The sequence below is a fragment of the Purpureocillium takamizusanense genome, chromosome 11 (genome assembly GCF_022605165.1).
Source record: "Purpureocillium takamizusanense chromosome 11, complete sequence".
In the NCBI taxonomy this organism is placed as follows: Eukaryota; Fungi; Ascomycota; class Sordariomycetes; order Hypocreales; family Ophiocordycipitaceae; genus Purpureocillium; species Purpureocillium takamizusanense.
In genome coordinates, this window is record NC_063078.1 from 454,818 (window position 1) to 477,437 (window position 22,620).

A 22,620-nucleotide genomic window follows, 5' to 3' on the forward strand; every position below is an offset into this window, starting at 1 on the left:
TCAGATTGATCAATCCGAGCCTGTAAAGCGTGATACCCGAGATGAACAGGTTTCAGCCCGCCCACCGCCAAGGGGCCCCGAAACAGCGCGGCCATTGTGGGTGGCTACGAAATGCATCCTCTTCCGCCGGGTGTTTACATTACTTATAGAGAAGGCAAGCGTTCTTCCAAGTCTAGATCGGGAAGTTTTCTGCAACAATCATCTTGCTGGCGGCGGGCTGAAAACCTTGAACGAGACTGCTGCTGCTGCTACTGCTGACTTGCTGCAACTCGTGCATTTCCGATCCGCATACCGTGCGTTGTCTTTGTTTTCGAGGCCATCTGCGATCGACAGGCTTCCATCTTCCCATCCGTATCGGCCCTCCCCTCATCGCTGCTGCTGCTGCTGTGCCACCAGTCCGCACACAATGTGTCAACCGACCAGCCCTTTGCAAGAGTACGCGCAGGACATCTGCCGAGCAGCCAAGCTGGTCGATGCATATTGCCTGACGACGGGCCACCCGATGCCGTCTTTCGGCCCGGCAGCCCCCAGCATTACCTTGCCTGCCGACACTCCGCTCCACATCCGAGAAGCCCGGCAGAAGCTGATGGCATCGGCCTTCAGGGTCCAGCAGCTCGTGGCAGAGCCCGTGGAGTTCGTGCCACGCCTTGGCGTTCATGTGAGTTGCATAACTCAACTCGCCCTGTCTAACTTACCCCAAAGGGGAATTCACTGCATCAAGGGGTCTACCGTGATCGTACTGGGGCATCCAGAACATAGAGTCATCAGACGTAGACCTAACATGCCTATCTCTATGCACAGTTTCAGAACTTCGCCTGCATCCACTGGTTGTGCCACTTCCGTATCATCTCCTTCATCCCGCAACACGAGTCTGTGTCTTATTCGGCCGTGGCCCAGCTTGCGTCGGTCCCGGTCACGCAGTTAAGACGCATAGCGCGCATGGCCATCCTCCACAACTTCCTGAGCGAGCCGGTCGAGGGCCAGCTCGCACACAGCGCCGCCTCTCTGCTTCTGGTGACAGACCCCAAGCTGGTCGACTGGGTCCTGTTCATGGCGGACGCAACAACCCTGGCCGCGGCGAAGCTGGCCGAGGCCACCGACAGATGGGGCGACACCACATCCAAGACGGAGACGGCCTTTAACATTGCCAAGAAGACTGACCTTGGGTTTTTCGACTACCTGGCCCAGACGCCCGAGCTGCGGGCCAAGTTCGCCGCCCACATGAAGAATATCACCGTGGCAGACGGGACCAAGAATGAGCACCTGATTGCCGGCTTCGACTGGGCCGGCTTGCCGGAGGGCGCCACGGTTGTCGACGTGGGCGGCTCTAACGGGCATACCGCCGTCGACTTGGTCACAAAGTTCCCGCATCTTCAGGTCATCGTGCAAGACCTGCCGGAGACGGTCGCTCGGGCATGGACTCTGCTGCCCGCCTCGGCCCGCTCCCGTATCTCCATACAGGCGCACGACTTCTTCACGCCCCAGCCCGTCCATGGCGCTGCCGTCTACCTGCTGCGCATGATCCTACATAACTGGCCGGATGACAAGGCCATTTCCATCCTGCAGAACCTCCTGCCCGCTCTCGCCGCCAACCCTGGGCCACAAGGCTCCCGCCTGCTCATCATGGACACCGTCCTGCCGCTCCCAGCAGGCTGTAGCAGCGCCGACGCTGCCTTGGTCGATCCCCTCGAGGAGGCCATGCTGCGCGCCCGCGACCTGACCATGCTCGAGATCTTTAACAGCCAAGAGCGCGAGCTTGGAGCCTGGAAGAGGCTCATCGATGAGGCGTGGAGGACTGACCCGGGGAACACGGGTGTCCGGCTGGAGCTGGTCGGCAACAAGAAGCCCCTGGGCAGTAATATGAACGTGCTCGAAGTAGCCGTCTTGATACAAGCCGCGAACGGGCAGTAGCCATCAATAGCAACGAGAACTGCTTCGTACTGTTTGCACACATGAGAACTTTCACCACACAGTGCCACCCAGCCCGCAATGCGGTACAAGTGATGATATGGGGGAAGACAGAGCTTGAAGGGCAGTGGCGATGGTCGACCACCCGAGGTCAAGGCGCAGCACAATTCAATAGTGTCATCGCCCCGAGGACCCCCCGACGTCTTTCACCAATGCCGGTCCACCGCCCCAATGAACAGGAATTGATCAAACGCTACATTTAACTAATCGCAATTACATGCATAATACCAACCATGTTGACACGCCTAGTAGATGTTGGTCATAAGAGTCCAAGCATTTGCTTCATCTCTCGTAATCGGCCCGTACTTTCCTAAACTCGTCGAGGCGGTACATGTAGGGGCTCGGGGCTGGGGCCACGTTTCAAATGTTACGATTGCGCTCATCTAACATTTCAAGTTTGCTCAAGTGATTCGCGTAAACTGGTGTGGTCTGCATGTCCCGTGGAGTCTCTCACTTTACGTAAGGAGCCAACACCGGAGCTTACAATGGCGTAAAACGGCCGGTGTCAGTTCTTTATACGGCCTGGCTTTGGGCATCAAGGTATAATTTAGGCGCACTGAATAACTTTCTTACTCAATCATCTCCGGATTTATACTCGTAAAATAGTAAGAGATAAGAGTTGACGGCTATATGTACGCTACCTAGATGAAAATGGCATAAGCTAGTATGTTGAGAGCTCCTTGATACATGTAGTTTCCCGCATACGAGGGGAATTGTAATAGTAGACTATCTAGAGTTTTAGGAGACGCACCTGCCAGCTATCGACCAGACGTACTGTCTGATGTAATCTGATGACCACCGGGCGAGGGATGATTCGCGTTCGTGGTCTGTGCGTGAGGAACGATTGGGTTCATGTTGCTCTAGGAGACGACCACATCAATTACCATTCTTGCCGGTGCAATATATATTTCTCATACGCTTCCATACATCTTTGTAAACTCAATCAACTCTACACTACACAGGTATTTTCTACACTCTCTTGTCTCCAGACCTCGCGCAACATCAGCAACATGTTTTCTATCCTCGCCATGCCACGTGCACTCCGTGGCCCTTTCCCTAGAGCACCACCTCCACGTCATGACGACATACAACGCATGTACGACGAAGCCGTTTCCACCTTCAAGATCTTCCTGGACTTATCTGGCCTCGATCAGGCATCCCATCACGAATTTGCGTGCATGTATGGGGGATTACAGACCTGGGCAGATATGGTCGGGGCTTCGCCATGGCTTACCCTGCACCGACTCTTGCTAGACAGCTCGCCCCGTGTCGAGCTGAGGGAGACTACGAAGAACCTCCTGACGAGCATTGAGAAGCAGCTGAGCTCCGGTAATACTGCTCTCCGTCTCCATTATCTTTAATAAGCTGCCGGCAATAGAGCTAACATGAAATCTTACTAGACATCGACTACTTCCACAGCCACGACCAGTTGTGCTGGCCGTTATTGGCCTACCATCCTATTTACGGATGGCTTCAGGAACTTTTTGTTGTTCAAGAGACAATTCGCAGCATAGATGCTGGCACCCACCTTTAATGCGTCAATAGGCCGGGTCGTTCTCCTAGATATATACGACGCATAGGCCGACATATCACCGCTCTTTACATCAAATATAAGAACTAGGCGTCGGTAGATGAATCTTTTTAGCTCCTTATCTCCGGTTAGGGTCACATTGAACAGGTTGCTATAGTGCTTAGTATAGTCGCTGTTTTTTTTTAAGGGTATCACTATTTCCAGTCATGCGTTTCCCTATTCACACATATACATATAGCTTGAGACCTACCAAGCCCACTACAATGGCATCGTAATACTGACACTCGTCTCCATCCAGTCACGGCGACATGAGTGACAAGTCCCAGCAGAGTCAGACCTACACTAGAGACTCGAATGACCTTTATTGACTGACATGTTGTACGGTACGTGACCGGACCCAATGTCTTTGCGCGAACCGCATACTTCATGTCTGGTTGTAAGACAGCTACCGGCTCGCGGCTCTGCCAAAACGTGTGGGTACCGAAACAGGTAGTATAAGAAGACCCCTCGGCGCTAGGCACAGCCTCGACTCGCTGGTGTATTTCGCGTCGGGTCGTGATGTGTCGTTTCACGTGAACCAAGTTCATTGCCTGAGGAATCAATACTTCGTATGATGGGATTGTAACGCCCTTCTCCGCTTCGCTATCATGCAGATTTGATCAAGCTCTCATTCATCTCACAACTCGCCTCAGACGTCGTGTTCAATTGACATTTCGCGGTGCCACTTGTCGTCATGGCTCACATTCGACTCGCTTCACAAGCATTCCATCGTCCAGCGGAATGGGCGCGACACGCTCGCACCATTCTCGCTTGGCCCGGTAGCGAAACCGTTCACTACAAAGAATTTCCTGGCGCGCTCGCCTCCGCGACAAGAGAAGTGTCCGCCATTGCCGACGCTGTCGCGCGCTTCGAACCCGTCACCCTGGTCGTCGAGCGAGCCCGCCTGGAAGACGCGCGGAGCCGGTTTGCCCCAGGGACGACAAAACACAACGTTGGCCTACACCCCATTGACGGAAAACAGCTCGACTTGTGGATGCGCGACATAGCGCCAACCTTCACTGCCAGAACGAGGCCCAATGGGCCAGATAGCCGCGCGATATGCGGCGTCGACTTCAACTTCAACGGCTGGGGGAACAAGTTTCGGACAGACACGTCTGTCGGCCTCGGGACAGAGACATGCGTTGGTTTTGCGCGCACGCTGCTGCAAGACCTTAAGATTCAGCGCATCGAGTCGACGGTTGTCACAGAAGGCGGCGCCATTGAGGTCGACGGCGAAGGAACCATGATCGCCACCGAGAGCTCCATCATCAACGACAATCGTAATCCCGGAATGAGCCGAGAGGACATCGAGGCAGAATTCGCTCGCACGCTGGGAATCGATAGGCTCATATGGGTTCCGGGCGTCAAGGACGTGGAGGTGACGGACTGCCACATCGATGCCTTCATCCGCTTCGTGCGCCCTGGAGTCGTTCTGTTGAGTAGACCAAGCGCGGAGGAGACTCGGAATGCGGCTAGCGTCTGGGTGCGAGCATACAAAGAAGCGGTCGACATTATTTCCAGAGAAAAGGATGCCAAAGGACGTTCGCTCGAGGTCATTGAGATATCAGAACCCGACATCTCCGAGGCCGTTGCTGATGAGGAGTATTTGAGGGCAATCGAGGCCAGCGAATTACCTCCGCCGGCATTCAACTACGCCAACTACCTCATGGTCAATGGAGGGCTAATATTCCCTCAGTTTGGCGACAAAAATTCCGATGCGACCGCTTTGGCGACGATTCAGCGGTTGTTCGAGGGTGAGAGAGAGATCGTGACAGTATCCTTACAGGAGCTGCCACTGATGGGTGGGGGGATACACTGCGCGACACAGCAGATTCCTTCATCGCCATGGGTCCCTTGATGGCGGGTTGTCGTGGGGCTTCGACTGAGAATAGTTGTATTTGATAGCATGGCACCTCTCACTGGACGTATTGGAGTCGTTTGGGCGTCTCGATGGTCCCAACACCGCCTCCCTCACATCTTCCAGTACTTCGGCCATGCATGCAAATTGGTCACCTCAATCAATGCCGTTCGTAGTAGCCAAAAAGTCACCGGTTTCCATCTCATGACCAATTGCTTGCCGCATGGACATGGCTTTATCGTCGAATAGAGTACCACGAACCGCATTATCTCGCAGGTATGTCTGGGTGAGAGCTATCGGATTCTGGAAGCCATCTGAACCATCCGACTCCGGCGCATCGGAGAGCAGAATCTGAATCCGGTTCTCTGGATCGAGTCTTCTCCACTCTGGTGCAAATGATTGCAGGGTTGGCTGCAGTCCGCCACAGTCGACCAGAACAATCGTGAAGCTCTTCTCGGCCCGATCACTCTTCGACGGGTCAATGTCCTTGATCCTGGACCGCGAGTTGAACCACGCCTTTTTCATGTCCACGGTACTGTATGTCATGTCTTCCTCTGTTATGTCGTTCATGTCTGCCCGCGCAAATATGGCAATCTGCAGACTTGGATGGAGAACCATGCCATCCCACACAGGCTGCTGCGATGCGATATCGGGATTGTATATACAGAGGCGCCGCAGCTTCTTCCAGCAGTGTAGCCAGACCAGCGGCTCTCCGCGACCCAAAGAATAGGCGTTCAGGAACAGCTCGTCCTGGACAGACGTGAACTCTTCTAGGTTCACCAACGCCTGGAAGGCGGATCGCAAAACCGGGCGCACGCGATAGCGATCCTGGTCGGGATACAGTGAGCGCAACGGCATGTCTATGACGAGACGACGAAGATACGGGGCCAGGGCCCTGAAGATGTCGCGCACAGCGAGCGCGGTGGGAAGATCCAGCGGCGAGGGAGCCGTGAGGTCCCACGAATGGTCCGACGAGGTCTCATCGCCCACATCCCTGTATATGATGGATCTGCTACGCTCGCGCGGCTCATCGGTGAAGGGGGAGAGGAACATCTGTGTGATCTGCGTCAAGTGATGGACGCGAGCCATGGACCCAGAATGGTCGAAGAGGGGGCCGCCCAAGTATCGGGCGAATCGTCTCGCCCTGTTGTTGGAGTCTATGTACACGCAGTGCTGGCGAAGCTTTTTGGATGCCGCTGGATACGTTGCACGACAGACGCGGGACAGGCTCAGCAGCGTCTTGGTCACCTCGTCGGTCGGCGGCAGAATTGTGCAGGGGTTTGACGGGGCCACAGAATCGACAATGTGAAGGACCAGCTCGACAGGGAGTGCCGGCGCCACTGCCGCGTTTCTGGCCGGGGCGTGCATGCCGACGAATTCGGACGATGCCCAGCTCGAAGACAAGAGAGTGTCGAGATCCAACCCGGAAAATGTTCGAGGTCGACAAGGGGCGCCGCGAGCGGCTGTGCTGACATTCAGTTGGAAGGATGATGATGAGGGGCTCCTGCCAAACGAAACGAACCCTAGAATGAGACCGCCCGGGATCCACCAATACCGCTGCTGCTGCTGTTGCTGCTGCTGCTGCCGCACGGCCACCTGATCGATCCGCAGCACCTGAGCTGTGCAACCCTCAGCTTTCTCAATGTCAAATCCCTTGGCGGCGCTGCGTTCCTTCTCTTGGACATCTTCAACATTTGCACCATGGGCAGCGGAGCTTTGAGGCATGCATGCGGCACCGATGGCTATAAGCCACGCCGTGCGGGAGGGCGCAGGGAGGGCCGCCGGCCAGTCTGGACTCTGAACGGACCACCATGTCCAGCTCCCCCATGGGTATGAATCGACACATATTGCTCTAAATAATTTCTTTTCTAGAATGGTACACGTTTGTCATCAAGCAGAGGCGATGAGATAAATGCTGCAACGCAGGAGCGCAAGCTCCACGGAATGCATGCGGCCTGGGCTGACATGGGTCAGCTGCGGCCTCGGCCGTCGAGTCACGTCTCGCCCTTCCGAAAAACCCGGTACCACGATCTCGTCAGCCAGCCTCAGCTTGCTCCATCGCTAGCTGATGCAACCCACTGGGAGGCGGACATCGAAAATGGAGCGCAAGCACGTCGCTGTCATCGGGCAAGTACTCATCTGTCGCCTGTTGGGCGTTACATCAGGTCATGATGGGGGCTGACCAAGGTCCAGCGCGGGTGTGTTGGGCCTCACGGCGGCCTTGGAGCTTGCCAGGCAAGGTCATGGAGTTACAGTTCTTGCAAAAGACCTGCCCGGCGACTGGACCATCGACTACGCCTCGCCCAAAGCTGGCGCTCATTTCCGTCCGACCGCCGTGACCAATGCCCAGGAGGCCTTCGAAAATACGCTCATGCACGAGACCTACGCGAAACTCAGCGAGATATGCAGGACTGAAAGCACTTCGGGTGTGGAGTTTGTGCCTGCTGTTGAGTATTTTGACGCGGAACTGGGCCCAAGGGACCTTGAAATGTTCTCGGCGTGGCCCCGGTTCCGCGTGCTTGGCCCGTCCGAGCTGCCCCAAAGCTCTACCATCAAGGCTGGCTTGACGTATTCAGCCTGGGTTCTGAACTCTCCTGTGTACCTCGTCTGGCTACAAAGAAGGGCCGAGGCTCATGGAGCCATATTCTTCCGTGAGCATCTAACGTCGGTGCAGGAAGCCTTCTTCCTCGCCGCACACCACAACTCTACTCAGCCTCCTCCTTGCGCGGTTGTCAACGCCAGCGGGATGGGGTTTGCCGATCCCAACTGTTTCCCGTCGCGCGGACAATTCATACTCATATCCAACGAGTACAACCGCACCGTATCCCACCACGCGGCAGACGGAAATGCGACAGTTGTTATCCCTCGTCCTCTGGGAGGTGGGACAGTAATTGGGGGTACTAAGGAACCGCACAATTGGTACAACCACGCGACCCGCGTCGCCAGTGAATACGAAAGTGGCTGACAAGGCTTCACAGGTCGCCTCTCAATTCGGACGCAGCCGTCGATGAGATCGTGAGGCGCGTATCAGCACTCTGCCCAGATTTACTTCAGCCAATCGCTGGATCACTCGACCCGACTCCAGTGTTGGACTGTCAGGAAGCTTACATCGGACGCCGCCCTATGCGCAGTGGTGGGCTTCGCCTCGAGACAGAATTTATTGACCTAATAACGACCGGTCGAACAGGGCTGGATACTGAGACTAGCACACTGCCAGTCATCCATTGCTACGGTGCAGGGCCTAGCGGATACAAGATCAGCTGGGGTGCCGCTCAAAGGGTGACAGAAATGGTGAACTCTCTTTAAATATTTCGACGAGCCTACAAGAACAGTTCCCGAATGGGTTGAAAGACTACATTAAGAGGTCTAGCGACGCAGCGACGATTCAATCGACTTTTTCGGCATCCTCTATGGGGGTCCCCCCGCGACGCCGACGCTGCCTCCATCAGCCACGGCCATATTCTAAACCACAATGCTCATACCAGCTTCATGTGCATCATGCGGCCTCCTGGGCCTATCATCTTATTTTCGTGGCTGTGTGCTGCCGACAACCTCGAATTCGAACTTCACATTTTCCCAGCCAGGTCGCCGCCTGATTACGAGGCTCATTCCAGCCCCTTGCTTGTCTGGTTTGGAGGCCCCGCCCATGATGGTGGTCGTAGCCATCTCGGGGAGCTTGACAGGAGCGCCATTTCCATCAGACGACTTGTCGAAGGCCAGGGCCAGCGCCGCAGCAGTACCAAGAATTTCGGCAAAGGCGAAGTTGCGGCCGGGACAAAGGTGTTTACCGCCGCCGAATGGGATATACGAATTGCACTTATCCTTCTCAGCTTACGCAGAAAGCTTAGCCTAACGGCCAACGAAGCGATCGGCCTCATATTCGGCTGCTCCATTCGATGCGTGAATCCAGCCGGGATGTGCACATCAGGTCCCTTCTTGAGTAGGAGCGAATCGCCTTTCCCGTTGGAGATGACGGTCTCTTCCATGACGCGACGGACGCAAAGTGCGTGGTTCGAGAGGCGGATGGACTCGCGGTAGCAGCTGACAAGAAGGGGACACACCTCATCAAGCCTCGTAATGTTGATGGTGACGACGTTGCTGCCCTCCTTACGCTGCGCAAGCGGGTCAGGCTCAATCCGGAGACGCTCAACAACGTCAAAGCGAGTGAAGACATTGGCGATCATCCAGAAGGCGGTAGGGATGGTGTTTTCCGTAGTGAGCTGCAGTAGGCTGGCCTCGAACCGACCAATCTCGCTGTCGGGCAAGCCGTACTTGCGCAACACGGCGGCGCGGGCGCTCGTGACGGCGGCAACAGACTCATGGTGGTCTCCGCGGTTAGCATAGTACTCGCCCAGTGCCTTTTGCAACTTCTCGCGGGAGCGCAATGCGCCTGCATTGGTCACTGAATGCCAGGGAGTGATGAGCATCTTGGGGATCGCGTTCTCCCTGCACATGTATTGACGCAGTTAGGGCTTCTTCACATCGTTCGCTCAATGGCAGACATTACACACTAAAGGTCTTCCACGAGCGTTGCATCTTGCAGCAGGGGGTTGCTCTGACCCATGAGCGCTGTGGTAGTGGCCATGGTCATGAGCTCCCTTAGCCAGAGGTAGAGGTTCTCGACGGGGATCTCGCGAGTACCCTTCATGGCGTCTAGGCGACATGAGATGTAGCTGAGCGCATTCGCGTTCATGCGATGCAGAGGCTTGCCGCGGACGGTGACATGCAGGGCGTCGAAGAACTCGAGCACAGGCTGAGGGTTTCCGCGGAAAGCCCGATACGAAATCTCCCTCATGCCCAGCATTGTCTGGAGGAAGTCGACGGCAAAGGGCTCAAATGAAAGCGTCTTCTGACGCAACGTGGACTGGATGAAGCCTGCGAGAACGGGTGTGAGGACGCCTGTCGCCTCGGGCGTGGATGCGTCGTTTGCGCTGGAGACGACATTTTCCAAGAGTGCCACGAGAGGGTTGAAGATGGTGTTTCGTACGGCGCCCGCCATGGTTGTGGTGGTTTACCGTGCATGGTGTCGAACAGACTGTCCTGGCAACGCGGCATCCGTGGACACCACAGACTTTCAGAGGAATGCCTCCTCGCTTTCGAGCTGGTATATGCGAAGTCTCACTGGTTATAACTATGAGTGGCCATGGGAGTTCTCGCAGAGCAAGCTTCCTCGCTGCACACCGACCTCGGGGAGAAGCTCCGGCGACGAGTTGAGGCGGCGCCGCTCCCTCCGCATCAACGGCGCGATATGGCACGACATGAATTCATCGCTTGACAACATATGAAACTAATCACAGTACAACACCGACGTCATATCGTCATTGCTCTTGCAGAAACGAGCCAAAGTCCCCTGGGCTTCCTGGCCACTAGACGACGACGATGTGCGTGCTTGCCGTCTCCGTTCCGTCCCTATGACGCCCCGATCGACTGATACCTTGAAAACGTGTTGCATCAATCATCAGGCGACACATCAGCTAACGGTAATCGCAGACTTGTACCAATCCTTCATCCGCTTCGTCGCATCGCCCACGCTGCCCACCTCGCCCTCGAGCAGGATCCAATCGTGCGCCTCCCCTTCCGTCTCCTCCAGCCGAATGTCGCTCATAACACCTAAGGCACGGAGCGCCTTGACGAATCCTATTCCGTGGTCTGCCAGGACCTCGCGCTTGCCGACCGTCACGTAGACGCGCGCCACGACATCGTCGATGCCCTTGAACCACGAGGCATCAGCGTCCATGGGCGTCGCCCACGGGTTCTTGCCTCTGCACGCCTGCTTGAAGCCCTCAACGCCACCAAAGTACTCGGTGCCGAGACGCTGCACGACCTTGCTCGAGATCATGTCGTTGTAGTCGTTTGCGATGAAGGACGGGCTCTGCGTGTTGAGGCTCAGCCAGGGCGAGACGAGGAAGGCGCCTCCAAGGGGCTCCTTGAGCTCGATGCGTCGAGCACCCGGGTGAGGGTGAAGGAGATGGCCGATGAGCTGCGCCGCGAGGTTCCCGCCCGCCGAGTCGCCGCCGATGGCGATGTCGGCAGGCTCCACGCCCGCATCAAGCAGCGAGCCGAGAGCGGCGGCAGCCTGACGCAGCTGCATGGGGAAGACGCCGCCGGGACACATGGTGTACTGCAGGAAGGCCACGGCGACCTCGACGCCGGCCTCGGCGCCCGTCTGGACGTACGAGTTCCAGCACCACTCGAAGTGTCCGGGCAGGGCCGTGGAGACGTATCCGCCGCCGTGGAGGAAGATGACAAACTTGCTGGCCTTGTGGCGGTTGCCGATCCAGAGCACGGCGGAGTCGTCGTCGGCGCTCAGGGGCTCGATGTCGCGCACCGCGCGGGCCGTGTCGGCAGACGAAGATCGAACGGCCTTGGACTTGGACTTTGCCGCGACCCAGCTCTGGTACGACTGGCGGGTGGTGGGTACCAGATGCTGGATCTGGCGGCCAGAGAAGGTGAGGAACATCATGCGCACGGCGGCGCACATGATGTAAAAGCGGACGCGGAAGCGGTTACGCAGGGAGAAGTAGACGAAATACGTCGCGTAGAGAGCAAGACGCAAGGGCACTACTTGCTTGTCAGCCTGCCACGCAACCCCAGCGGGAGGAAGGTGTTTGCGGGGAGTCAAGTCATACCTAGAGTCGTCAACTTTGCTGCCAGGCCAAGGCGCTCTCCTATCGAGAGGCGCGGCTTGGAAGAGAACGTCTAGGCGAGAGTCAGCATTCCGCGGTGCTCAGGAACAGCCCAAGCCAAGCAAGTCGCGTCCATGAGGCCCTTACCATGGTCGAAGTAACTCGTTTCAATCGCCTGGCGTGTTTCTTTCTCTGCTTGGAGTGGCGACGACGAGGGAAAGTCTGCACCTCGGGCGCAGCTTGTGACGGGGAGAAGAGAGGGCGGCACGAGCTTGAAACTACCTACGTACGGACTACGGAGTGCAATGCATACATACATACATACACGTTGTGCCCAAGCCCAAGCACAGCATCAACACCAACGCGGAGATGGGAGCTCGGCGCCTACTAATGCACGAACCCGATTCCCGATTCCCATTTGCTGGTGTGACTTTTGTTCCCCTCAGTTTGCGCATTTCGCGTTCCCTCCCCGCAGACATAACTGACCGACATGGATTTCTCATCGCCGACTGGGCTGCGCTATGTGTGCAGGTCGGCCGCAGACATTCAGGCCAATGCCAGGGGTTGCAGGGGACGGCCGAACGGGATGATGCCGATGCCCGACTGCCCAAGGCGGCCCGCCGTCTCAGTCGTGCCGCTAAAAACTAAGACAAGATGATCTTCCACGGGGTGCGGGGAACAAGGCAGGAAGCCGAGGCTCTGCACTAGTGACTGGTAAGTTAGTTAGTATTAGTCGGAGTACAGCAACGAACGGTCTTAGTACTAAGTTGGTTACTATCAGAAGCTTGTTGAGAAACGCGGGGACTGGCGCCGCGGCCCCATTTGCATCAACAAGGGGGGGGGTTACGTTGTGGAGGCTCTCCCTTGCATGTGGCTTTGAAGTTTGGACCCTGCCTGCCAACTGGGCCTATGGACTCCTCCTAATTGCACGAGGCTATCCATCCACCTGTATTAACGGTGCTGGCTTTTTAAGCCAAGATGTTGCGTCATACGACTCCGGGCCTTGTGGCCGACAAGACAGGAGGAATGGAGTCGGGGCTGCCCAGCCGGAACGGCGCCGTTGGACCAAGACGTAAGACCGACGCGGGTCCGGCTTGCTATATTATATGGACTTATTGAATCGCCTTTGACAGCTGAGCCAGCTCCCCCATGCCGGGGCCGTCGAAGTGCCACAACTTTCGTTCGTGCCTCACCAACAGCATCATCGTGCGAGGCGTCCCCGTCCGTTCAGCCATGGGGCCCTTCACCACCCGCGAAGGCGTCACCATCGACGCAGTTGCGGCCACCGCCCGCCGCTATCTCCTCAACCCCAGGGCCACCCTCCTGCTCGCCCTGGGCCTGCGCTGGGAGCCCATCTTCTCCCGGCTCGTCGCCCTCGTCGCCGCAGCCCGGGCCAAGAAGCTGCGCGCCCGCGCCTCGCTGCTCGCGGCGGCCGCCCTCGCGCTCGCGCTCAACGACTTCCTCAACCGCAAGCTCGCCAACAACTGGGTGACGGACACGCGCTGGGACTGGGACCGCGAGATCGTCGTCGTCACGGGCGGCAGCAGCGGCCTGGGCGCGAGCATCACGCAGCGGCTCCTCGCGCGCAACGCCCGCACGCGCGTCGTCGTCGTCGACTTTCAGCCCCTGCGCTGGACGCCGCCGCGCGCCGGCTCGCGTCTGCGGTACTACCAGTGCGACCTGAGCGACTCGGCGGCCCTGCGGGCGACGTGCGCGCGCATCAGGGACGAGGTCGGCCACCCGAGCGTGCTGTTCAACAACGCCGGCCTGGCGCGCGGCTACACCGTCATGGAGGGGCGGCACGCCGACGTCGAGGTGACGATGAAGACGAACCTCGTCGCGCCGTTCCTACTGATCAAGGAGTTCTTGCCCGAGATGGTCAGGCGGGACCACGGGCACATCATCAACACGGGCTCGATGAGCTCGGTGGTGCCGCCGCCCAACATTGTCGACTACGCCGCGACAAAGGCAGGACTGACGGCGCTGCACGAGGTGCGCATATCCCATCCATCCATACCATGCATCCATCCCTCATCCCTCATCCACTCTTGTGCGGGAAATATAAAAGCAGAGGAAGAAGAAAAAGTGGCAATGTGACCCTGCAAAGTGCTGACCGCTTCGAGGGGCTGCAACTGGAACTCAAATACTCGCACCACGCGCCGCGGGTGCGACTCACTCTAGGCCTCTTCAGCTACATCCAAACGCCTATCCTTTCCGGCACGACGAACTCGTCCAACTTTTTCTTTCCGCTGCTCGACGTGGAGAGCGTGAGCGAGCGGCTGGTGGACGCCGTCTACAGCGGATTCGGCGCCACTATTTACATGCCGGGGATCATGAGGTTCATCACGTCGCTGGTACGTCGTCGCCCATACCATCACGCTTGACTGTTCGTTTTTCTTCCCAGCTTTCCGTGGGCAGATCCATCGGGGAGAACTTCAAGAGGCAACCAGCCAAATTAACTTGACACAGAAGGGAGGGCCGGAATGGCTGTTTCGGCTCGCAAGAGAGCGGTCCGTGCATGCAGACCTCGATTTCACGGGAAGGCAGGACGTGGACAGCAAGGGAACGCTTCGTAGGGTCCACGCGAGATGACATGGACTGGCGGACGCCTATCGTGGCGGTTCCGTTCACACTACTAATGCCTGTTTGACACACAGAAAAGCTTCGTAGGCAGATATCTATCGTTCCACCAAGATGCCAAGTGTCCCATCGCGCGCCCGCGTGACGGCAAACACCGTAATCTAAAGGGCTACTACATGTATAACTACATGTAATCTCAAGCCCACAGGCATGATTGAAAGCCGAGTGTAACGCTACACAACACCGGGGTGGGACGTGCCGTCATTCGCGCTGTTTGTCTTTGCACAACATGAAAAGTACCGAAGTCTTTCTTGCCACACGTTACCCATCCCCCCCAACGGTCACGCCAACGAGCCACCACATGTCCTTGTGTGCTTGTGTGCATCACTGATACCACGGCGGGATTCACGAAGAGAGGTGACGCCAGGTGGGATGTTCGTGCCCCCTTAACAAGGGACTGGACGGGGCCGGGTGCAACATAACCCCAACCCCCCCCCCCCGGGCAACGCACACGCCAGCAGTGCGACCCAACACTTGCCCTCATCGCCACCAGCCCTCAGCTAAGCGGTAACTAACGGCTACTACTGCGCACCACTCTTGAGACGCCCATCCAGTTTTCTCAATTCCGGTCCTAGCTGAAACTTGATCGCCTGGCTGCCTGTTATCCGATGCGGAGAAACCTAGGCGCCAGTCTCCATCAGACGAGCTCAGCTCCCCTCCATCCGGTCTCTATCATGGCCCAGACAGACAACGGGCCGAACCGAGGTTCAACTTGGCGGCGGTTTTGGCGTGATGCACGTAAAACAACCTGCCCCCCTCCCGCCCTCTCCCACCTGGCCTGAACCACAGATGCCGTGCTCTTGCAAATGTCAAACAGACGGGTGTTTGCATCCTGGTTCCGAGTCTACCATTCGACGGGAGTTTAACCGTGCTCTTTCTCTGTCAGATTGTAACGTTAGTTAAACTCGTGGGCTATTGGTCCCCCTCAAACTACGGACTCTCTCGCCAGGCCACTGCATCATCGCAGCAACTCAGTTGGAGACAGACACTTTTGTTCATTATTGAGCCATGGCGCAAGGTGAGAAGCAACGTACGGGCTACAGCCAGTTTGCTTGCATCGGGAGCGGCTTCTCGGCCATTGGTCTCGGGGCGACGCTGAAGCGATGGTACGGCATCACCGACGTCCGTTTCTTTGAACGCCACGAGCAGCTCGGCGGGACGTGGTTTGCCAACCAATATCCAGGTAAGCTAGAGACCTGCTCCTCGTCGTCCCTTTGGTCCCCTCTGCGTAGGCAACGGCGTTGACTGTTCTTCAAGGCTGCGCCTGCGACGTCCCTAGCATCCTGTACAGCTTCTCCTTTGCCCCCAACCCCAAATGGACGCGGATTCTCGCCTCGGCCCAGGAGCTGTGGGAGTACCTGTACAAGGTCGCCAAAGACTACGACCTACCCTCCAAAATGACCTTTGGCGTCGAGGTCGTGCGCTGCGAATGGATCGAAAGCACCAAGCGCTGGCGGTTGGAGATACGGAACCTCGAGGACGGATCCGTCTTCTTCCACGAATGTCAGTTCCTCTTCAGCGGCACCGGGATCCTCGTCACGCCTCGTGAGCCCGACATGCCCGGCATCGACACGTTCAAGGGCCCCGTATTCCACGCCGCGCGCTGGCGCAAGGATGTCTCTCTCAAAGACAAGAACGTGGCCCTCATCGGCAACGGGTGCACCGCGTCTCAGATCGTGCCCAGGGTCGTCGGTGAGACACGCCACCTGACGCAGTACATCCGGTCCAAGCATTGGATCATCCCGCCCCTTGACGTGCCCAACACCAAGACCATCAGCTGGCTCTTCCAGTACGTCCCCGGCCTCATGGCCTTTGTGCGCTTCCTCGTCTTCCTCCACGCCGAGAACGACATGCGCGGCTTCTTCATGACCGGGGCGGGCGAGCGATACCGCAAGAACAGCGAGCGCAACGCCACGCGGTATATCCGCAAAACCGCCCCGGAGCGCTACCATGACCTGCTGATCCCCGACTTTGAGATTGGCTGCAAGAGGAGGATCTTCGACCCTGGATACTGCGAGGCGCTGCACGCGAAAAACCTCGACGTGCTCGACGACCCCATCGAGGAGGTCCTCCCAGACGCGATTCGCACCAAGGGCGGCAAGGTCACCAAGGCGGACGTCATTGTCCTGGCCAACGGCTATTCAACGAACCAGTTCATGAGCGGCATCGAGGTCGTGGGTAGGAACGGCGTGACGTTGGACAAGCACTGGGAGAAGTTTGACGGACCCGAGGCGTACAACTGCATGGCTCTCAACGAGTTTCCAAACTTTTTCATGATTCTTGGTACGATATGTTTTTTCTTTCTTTCTTTCTTCGCCAACGCACAGCACCGCACCGCATCCTCTTGAATGTAGCGAGACACAGCTGACACCAAGAAATCCAGGGCCAAACACCGCCACGGGGCACACATCCACCATCATGGCCGCCGAAAACGGCATCAACTACGCCCTCCGCATCATCAAGCCCGTCCTCGACGGCTACGCGGACGTCGTCGAAGTCAAGCCCGAGGCCGAGGAGCGCTACTCGCGCCAGATGCAGGAGGACTTGCACAAGACGGTCTGGTTGGCGGGCTGCGTGAGCTGGTACAACGTGGCCGGCCGCAGCGGCAAGAAATGGAACTCGATGACCTACCCGCACTCGCAGGCGCACTACTGGTACAAGTGCCTGTTTCCGACGTACGAGGATTGGAACTACACGGTATGTCTCGTCTCGTCTCTGACGACTATCAAGTTTTGGGTCTCGTACGGGTTGACGACGGATAGATACTAACTTTCCTTCTTCGGCTAGATGACCCCCGGCGCTGCGCGGCGAAAGTTCCTGCGGAGGGCTTTCAGGATGGTTCTTTGGACGGGTGCTCTTGTGTCGGTGCTCGGCGTGGGTGCTGCTCTTCGCAACGGCCGCTTCGACCAGAACCGGTATTTGCCTCATGTGCTACAGGCATATCAGGCGGTGCGGACGCGCCTCCCATTTTGATGGACAGAAGGCGATGTCCGCACCGATCTGCATTTCTCCAATACAAACATGAAGCATCCAGAGAATACATTTCCCCGTACACCTTGCTCACGGTGGAGAAACAGGACGTGATCCATGCATAATGTCTCTGTCACATCCGTCCGCTGACATCGTGACTTACACGCTCCTCATCACTTACACGGACGTCAAAGCACGCATGCGTCAGCGGCGTAGTGCGTCAAAGCGACTGACTTATCTGCTACAAAAGGAAACCCCAACGGACAACCACTGCAACCCTTGAATCCTGGGCAGCCGTTGGATCGACAGCTGCCGCATGGTCAATGTCTCGCTTCTTGGGGCGGAACACGGAATAGCGCCGGAGCGGCGGCTCGGAGCAACCCCGAGTCTCCAACGGTTGCCGGGACCCCACCACACATGCGACCCCAGATTCATCAGGGGCCTAACGTAGCTAGCAGGCACTAGCCAAGCCGCCTCCGAAATCGTGTTTGCTGTTGGCGGACTTTAAGCCCAAGGCCCGGAACCCGTCCCGTGCTTCCACGGCATATGTTGTCTTGAAGCTCCAGTCCTCCTCAGCTGTCGGGACGGTCCCGACACATCTGTGTGACATGCCTTCAAGGGCAATCAGAAAAAAGCCAATTCCCCATCATGATTGCACAGCCCAACGGCAAGCAAAAGCGTCGCAAGATCTCACTGGCCTGCGAGCCCTGTCGGGAGCGCAAGTCCCGCTGTGACGGCGCCAAGCCGATATGCTCGACGTGTCGCCGCCGCTCGCTGGGCCTGGAGCGCTGCGTATACAAGTTGGAGAATGCACGGACGGCCAGCACGGATGAGTACGTCAGTCTGCGGGTTGTGGCGGCAACGGCAAGGCGAGGCGAGGCGTTCGTAGTGTGCTAACCGGCCCTACGTAGATACATCAAGGTCTTACATAGTCGCATACGTCGATTAGAGAGGGCGTGCATAGACGCGGACGTGCCCCTGCCGTCTTTAGATCAGAATCAGGAGCAACTGCCTGATGCCGCCGTCGGCCCCCAACTTACATCTCCAAGAGAACGTGGTCAAGACTTGTCCATACACGGCGCCCCAACCTGGACTAAACCTGCGACCCCTTTCTCAGAGCGCGGCGGTACTCCCACGCCTGTCGAGTACGGGAAAGGAACACCTGGGCGGGCGGGCATCTCACTCAACTCTCCCAACAGCCTCGGCCAGCCGGACAATGGCCAGGCGCAGCCCGACGCCGATATGGCGCCTCAGGCGGCTCCCAGCAGCGTGTCGGCCATGGGAACGGTCATGACCGAGGACAATGTCAGTAGTTCCGAGGACTTTTACGGGAGCTCCTCCACGGCATCATTCCTCAAGGAGGCATTCGACTCGATGAAAGACAAGGAGACTTCCGCTCCGTGTCTGCCCCGAGAGTACGCCCTGCACGCCTCCCGGGATGTCGGCCGCGATTGGCGTCGCGATGCTTCGTACTACGTTCCCTCACACAAGTTTTCCCTGCCTCCACGCGAGCTGGCCGATCACCTCATGGACTGCTTCCGCAAACAGGTGTACTACATGTACCCCTTTTTCCACCTGCCGTCCTTTATGAACGCCTACCGCAGCCTCTGGCAGACGAGCTCGGAGCCTCGCGAGCCGTCCATCCCTGGACTCGGGCTGGGCTGCTATCCCGAGGCCGACGCCAACACCATATCCTTCCACTGCGCCCTCAACGCCATCTTCTCGCTCTCGTGCCACTACTCGGACCTGGGCCCCGCGGACAGGCTCGCCGCGTCGCACACCTTCTTCATGCGCACCAAGGCCTTTGTGGGGCTCGACCTCCTCGAGTCGAACAACCTGAGCGTCGTGCAGACGCTGCTGATCCTGGCGCTTGCGCTGCAGAGCACGCCGTATCCGAGTCGGTGTTGGAACGCGACGGGCGTCGCGTGTAGGGTCGCTCAGGGGCTGGGGCTGCACACGGAGCATCGACAGGACGCTCGGCGGGACCTGGAGAAGGAGGTGCGGCGAAGGACGTGGTACGGCTGTGTGACCATGGACATGTGAGGCTCTCTTCTGATCCAACGTCTCGTCTTTCACGTCTGTAGCATGGCTAATCGCATCTTGTTAGGCTCGTGAGCATGACATACGGGAGGCCGACCATGACAACACACATATCCCTGCTTCCGCTCCCCACTGGCAACGAATGCGACTCGCCAAGCGACAAGTCTCGCTCCACGCAGAATCAGCAGGTGCTCCCACGGTTCCGCTTCTACCACGAGAGCGTCCGCTTGTGTCGTATCCTAGAGGAAATTCTGTCCAAGGTCTACCAGCCGTGGATGAACCGTGAGGACCCAGGCTTCTCAATGCCGCCATCCGCGGAGCATACCAAGTCCCACAATCTGGATACAATCTTTAAGCTTCATGAGAAGCTCTCCGAGTTTGAAGCGTCCCTGCCGGATGACCTGACATGGCACCAGGACGCCAAAATGAGCCCAGGCTCAGAGGAGGATCGCACGCTGCTGGCTGCACAGAGAGAACTTCTTCACGCACGGTAGGTCCAGGTCGAGTCAGATCTCCTTTCTTACTCCCTTTTGCCACTGAGCAACTAACAGTACTAGGTTCATCTACCTGCGTATAATGCTTCTTCGCCCTGTGCTCACGCAACTCGCCGCCAAGGAGCGCCACAAGCCAGCAGACAGGTCCATATTCGAGCCCTTGTCCGATCCGATCCTGGCGGGAATGACTCTTCAGTGTTCTCGCATGTGTGTAGAAGCCGCCATAGAGCTCCTGCAGCTCATTCACGGAACCTACAGCTCTCACACAACTGGCGCTTGGTGGTGGGACGTGCTCTGTAAGTCCCCATTCTTTGTTCGGCAATCACGACTGCTTCTCAGGCTAATACTTGACGCGCCACAGACGCTTCCACCGCTGGGACGGTCCTCATCATCGCCAAAACCTGCCCATTCCTCCTCCCTTCGCTCAGCCAAGCTCAGATGGCGCAGTCTTGGGAAGACTGCCAGGATATCCTCAAATGTGTCGCCGCATTCAACACGTGCGGCCAGCAGTCGCTCAAGCTCCTGAAGACCATCTACAACAAAATCTCGGCTGCATCACTTTGTAAGCGGCTTTGATCTACTACCCAGATGCCCATGGCTAATTAAGTCACTGGCAGACACTCAGACACACCCCACGCAAGGACCAGATATGGGATCGAGCAGCGGATACGATGCTGCTGCCGTCGTGGAGGATGGCGGCCATGACCTCACCGCCGAGGTTCGTCTCGAGGCAAGCCAGGAGCTTCAGGGGCTGGAAAATTTTGACGCTTTGGACTCTTTCTTCCAATGGGAAAAGTCAACCTTTGACAACATGGGCACCGCAGCCTTCTTCTGAGGGCTCAAGTTGGAAAATAGCTCTCGCACCCAATGTATCTCTAATGGACTATGCCCAAAATATGTCCCTAAGCCTACAATACATAACGGCGCTCGTCTATAGATTTGGCTCCTTGTCGTACATAACAACGCGCCCCCGTACCCAGCTGGTCTATGCAGGGTTGCCCGTGCCCGACACCAGCAGAACAACACTACCGAGCTGCCTTCGAACGTCCTCCTTGTTGACATCGTGGGTGTCTTCCACCTCACCCCACTGCGTTGCCTGCCAGTCCACCTCAAGACTAACGGCCTTGGCGGCCTCCTCGATACCAAACTTGTAGTCCACGTTGAGCTCGCGCTTGCCGACAGGGCCTTCGCTCCATGCGGAGATGAATCGCGCTGCGGCAACAAGGCTCTTGCCCGCCAGCGTTGCCCGCTCTAACCCGGCAATCTCCCAGGAGTTGAGGCCCTCGACCCAGCCCTGCACGACCTCGCGCACGCCCTCGGGCTGCTTCCGCGGGAGGATCGCATGTCCGTCCAGAACAGGCTCGATCGTAACGCCAGGCCAGACGTGCGTCGTCAGGAAGGAAACTGTCTCTTCCGCGGTCTGCTTCTGCACATCTCGCAACGATTCGCCTGCGTCGTTGCGGAGGTCAAAGTCGCCGGCTGGCGGAGCCCAGCACAGGAGGGAGTCGGTGTCAAGGTATCTCATCACCGTAGTGGCAATGTCTTTCCGGATCTTGGCGGTGCCTGATGGGTTAGAGGCATCATCCTCGGCGATGTCGACCGCTCGACAGACGAGACTCGTAAGGGGTATCAAGTGCTGTTTCGTCGCCTGTTGAGCCGAGGTCAAGACGTCCCACTCGAGCGCGATGGCGGCGGCGAGGTTCGGTTTCGAGACGGGCAATCGGATAATCTCTTTGGTTTGAGGATGCCGCAACGGCCGCGAGTCCAGGAAAATCTGCAGCGACCCTTCACGTTGTTTAGCATGCGTCTGGCGATTTCGGCGCAGAGAGCGCGCGGTCCACTACTCACCATCCACCTCCTGGACGCTGACGTCCTTCCAGAATCTCTTGCGCAGCGTCGTCTGCTTCCCGTCCTTGGCAGTCCGGATGATCTTGGCGGCTTTGAGCATCTCGGCCTGCTTCTTGCGACGCTCGACTCGCTCGTTGACGTTTCGAACCGCGGGGGTTGGGGGCTCCGGCGGCGGACCGGTTCCGACGATCGGTGCGACATTGGCGGCCTTTGCGACGGTACAATGAAATGGGCGCGCAGCGGGTGTCGCTCTGATGGCCCGCGGCAGTAGCCGCACGGGCAATTGATTTGGCGGCCTCATGGTGGCGGTTCCAGGGCGAGGTTGAAGAATGGACTTGACTGAGAAAATTCGCGGTCAGCCGCGGTGAGGCAGCTCTATAGACGATGATGTAAGTCGACGCGCGCGGGTCACCTCGGTGAGGAGGGTCCACTGTGGCTACTCACCGAACTCATTGGGTTGTCCACTTTGGGGGGATAACACCTCGACCTCTGTTACGCAGCTATCGCAGATAGAAATTCAAAGCAGCCTATACTGCTACAAGACACCTATACTTCCACAGGACACATGCATTATGTGTCCCTTCAGCCGCATTCGCTGAGTTGGAC

At 57.6% G+C, this 22,620-nt stretch overlaps 11 protein-coding genes across 13 annotated transcripts; 6 read left to right on the plus strand and 5 right to left on the minus strand.

The window, feature by feature from the left end:
• Window positions 1-406: 406 nt before the first annotated feature.
• On the plus strand, window positions 407-1,911 carry JDV02_010042 (uncharacterized protein; the record flags this gene model as incomplete). The annotated part of the gene is made up of 2 exons (XM_047991753.1): window positions 407-658; window positions 802-1,911. 2 exons carry the CDS (start codon window positions 407-409, stop codon window positions 1,909-1,911), a joined length of 1,362 nt encoding a protein of 453 aa, XP_047847765.1.
• Window positions 1,912-3,975: 2,064 nt separating this feature from the next.
• JDV02_010044 (uncharacterized protein) lies at window positions 3,976-7,234 on the minus strand. Its single transcript, XM_047991755.1, has one exon. It carries the CDS (start codon window positions 7,119-7,121, stop codon window positions 5,553-5,555), a length of 1,569 nt encoding a protein of 522 aa, XP_047847766.1. The 5' UTR covers window positions 7,122-7,234; the 3' UTR covers window positions 3,976-5,552.
• On the plus strand, window positions 4,088-5,623 carry JDV02_010043 (uncharacterized protein). The gene has a single exon (XM_047991754.1). The coding sequence runs from the start codon at window positions 4,233-4,235 to the stop codon at window positions 5,394-5,396; it is 1,164 nt and encodes a 387-aa protein (XP_047847767.1). The 5' UTR covers window positions 4,088-4,232; the 3' UTR covers window positions 5,397-5,623.
• On the plus strand, window positions 7,040-9,879 carry JDV02_010045 (uncharacterized protein). Its single transcript, XM_047991756.1, has 3 exons — window positions 7,040-7,523; window positions 7,590-8,315; window positions 8,375-9,879. The coding sequence occupies exons 1-3, from the start codon at window positions 7,465-7,467 to the stop codon at window positions 8,700-8,702; spliced, it is 1,113 nt and encodes a 370-aa protein (XP_047847768.1). The 5' UTR covers window positions 7,040-7,464; the 3' UTR covers window positions 8,703-9,879.
• Window positions 8,919-9,823, minus strand: JDV02_010046 (uncharacterized protein; the record flags this gene model as incomplete). Its single annotated transcript, XM_047991757.1, has 2 exons — window positions 8,919-9,218; window positions 9,320-9,823. 2 exons carry the CDS (start codon window positions 9,821-9,823, stop codon window positions 8,919-8,921), a joined length of 804 nt encoding a protein of 267 aa, XP_047847769.1.
• A 27-nt stretch (window positions 9,880-9,906) lies between the features above and the next one.
• Window positions 9,907-10,395, minus strand: JDV02_010047 (uncharacterized protein; the record flags this gene model as incomplete). Its single annotated transcript, XM_047991758.1, has 1 exon — window positions 9,907-10,395. The coding sequence occupies one exon, from the start codon at window positions 10,393-10,395 to the stop codon at window positions 9,907-9,909; it is 489 nt and encodes a 162-aa protein (XP_047847770.1).
• Window positions 10,396-10,686: 291 nt separating this feature from the next.
• JDV02_010048 (uncharacterized protein) lies at window positions 10,687-11,593 on the minus strand. Its single transcript, XM_047991759.1, has one exon. The coding sequence runs from the start codon at window positions 11,509-11,511 to the stop codon at window positions 10,867-10,869; it is 645 nt and encodes a 214-aa protein (XP_047847771.1). The 5' UTR covers window positions 11,512-11,593; the 3' UTR covers window positions 10,687-10,866.
• A 1,584-nt stretch (window positions 11,594-13,177) lies between these two features.
• Window positions 13,178-14,772, plus strand: JDV02_010049 (putative secondary metabolism biosynthetic enzyme). 2 transcript variants are annotated; one of them, XM_047991760.1, is made up of 3 exons: window positions 13,178-14,014; window positions 14,146-14,376; window positions 14,492-14,772. In XM_047991760.1, exons 1-3 carry the CDS (start codon window positions 13,256-13,258, stop codon window positions 14,612-14,614), a joined length of 1,113 nt encoding a protein of 370 aa, XP_047847772.1. In that variant the 5' UTR covers window positions 13,178-13,255; the 3' UTR covers window positions 14,615-14,772. The 2 variants fall into 2 exon arrangements, with proteins under 2 accessions (XP_047847772.1, XP_047847773.1); XM_047991761.1 differs by having other exon boundaries at window positions 14,146-14,772.
• A 448-nt stretch (window positions 14,773-15,220) lies between these two features.
• JDV02_010050 (Cyclohexanone monooxygenase) lies at window positions 15,221-17,698 on the plus strand. 2 transcript variants are annotated; one of them, XM_047991762.1, is made up of 4 exons: window positions 15,221-15,845; window positions 15,920-16,945; window positions 17,046-17,359; window positions 17,450-17,698. In XM_047991762.1, exons 1-4 carry the CDS (start codon window positions 15,671-15,673, stop codon window positions 17,633-17,635), a joined length of 1,701 nt encoding a protein of 566 aa, XP_047847774.1. In that variant the 5' UTR covers window positions 15,221-15,670; the 3' UTR covers window positions 17,636-17,698. The 2 variants fall into 2 exon arrangements, with proteins under 2 accessions (XP_047847774.1, XP_047847775.1); XM_047991763.1 differs by having other exon boundaries at window positions 15,920-17,359.
• Window positions 17,699-18,280: 582 nt separating this feature from the next.
• Window positions 18,281-21,093, plus strand: JDV02_010051 (uncharacterized protein; the record flags this gene model as incomplete). The annotated part of the gene is made up of 6 exons (XM_047991764.1): window positions 18,281-18,465; window positions 18,544-19,671; window positions 19,740-20,162; window positions 20,230-20,462; window positions 20,528-20,728; window positions 20,784-21,093. 6 exons carry the CDS (start codon window positions 18,281-18,283, stop codon window positions 20,999-21,001), a joined length of 2,388 nt encoding a protein of 795 aa, XP_047847776.1. The 3' UTR covers window positions 21,002-21,093.
• On the minus strand, window positions 20,948-22,599 carry atp12 (ATP synthase mitochondrial F1 complex assembly factor 2). Its single transcript, XM_047991765.1, has 3 exons — window positions 22,459-22,599; window positions 22,015-22,389; window positions 20,948-21,951 (listed from the first exon to the last, which is right to left on the minus strand). The coding sequence occupies exons 2-3, from the start codon at window positions 22,313-22,315 to the stop codon at window positions 21,152-21,154; spliced, it is 1,101 nt and encodes a 366-aa protein (XP_047847777.1). The 5' UTR covers window positions 22,316-22,389; window positions 22,459-22,599; the 3' UTR covers window positions 20,948-21,151.
• Between the last annotated feature and the right edge of the window lie 21 nt (window positions 22,600-22,620).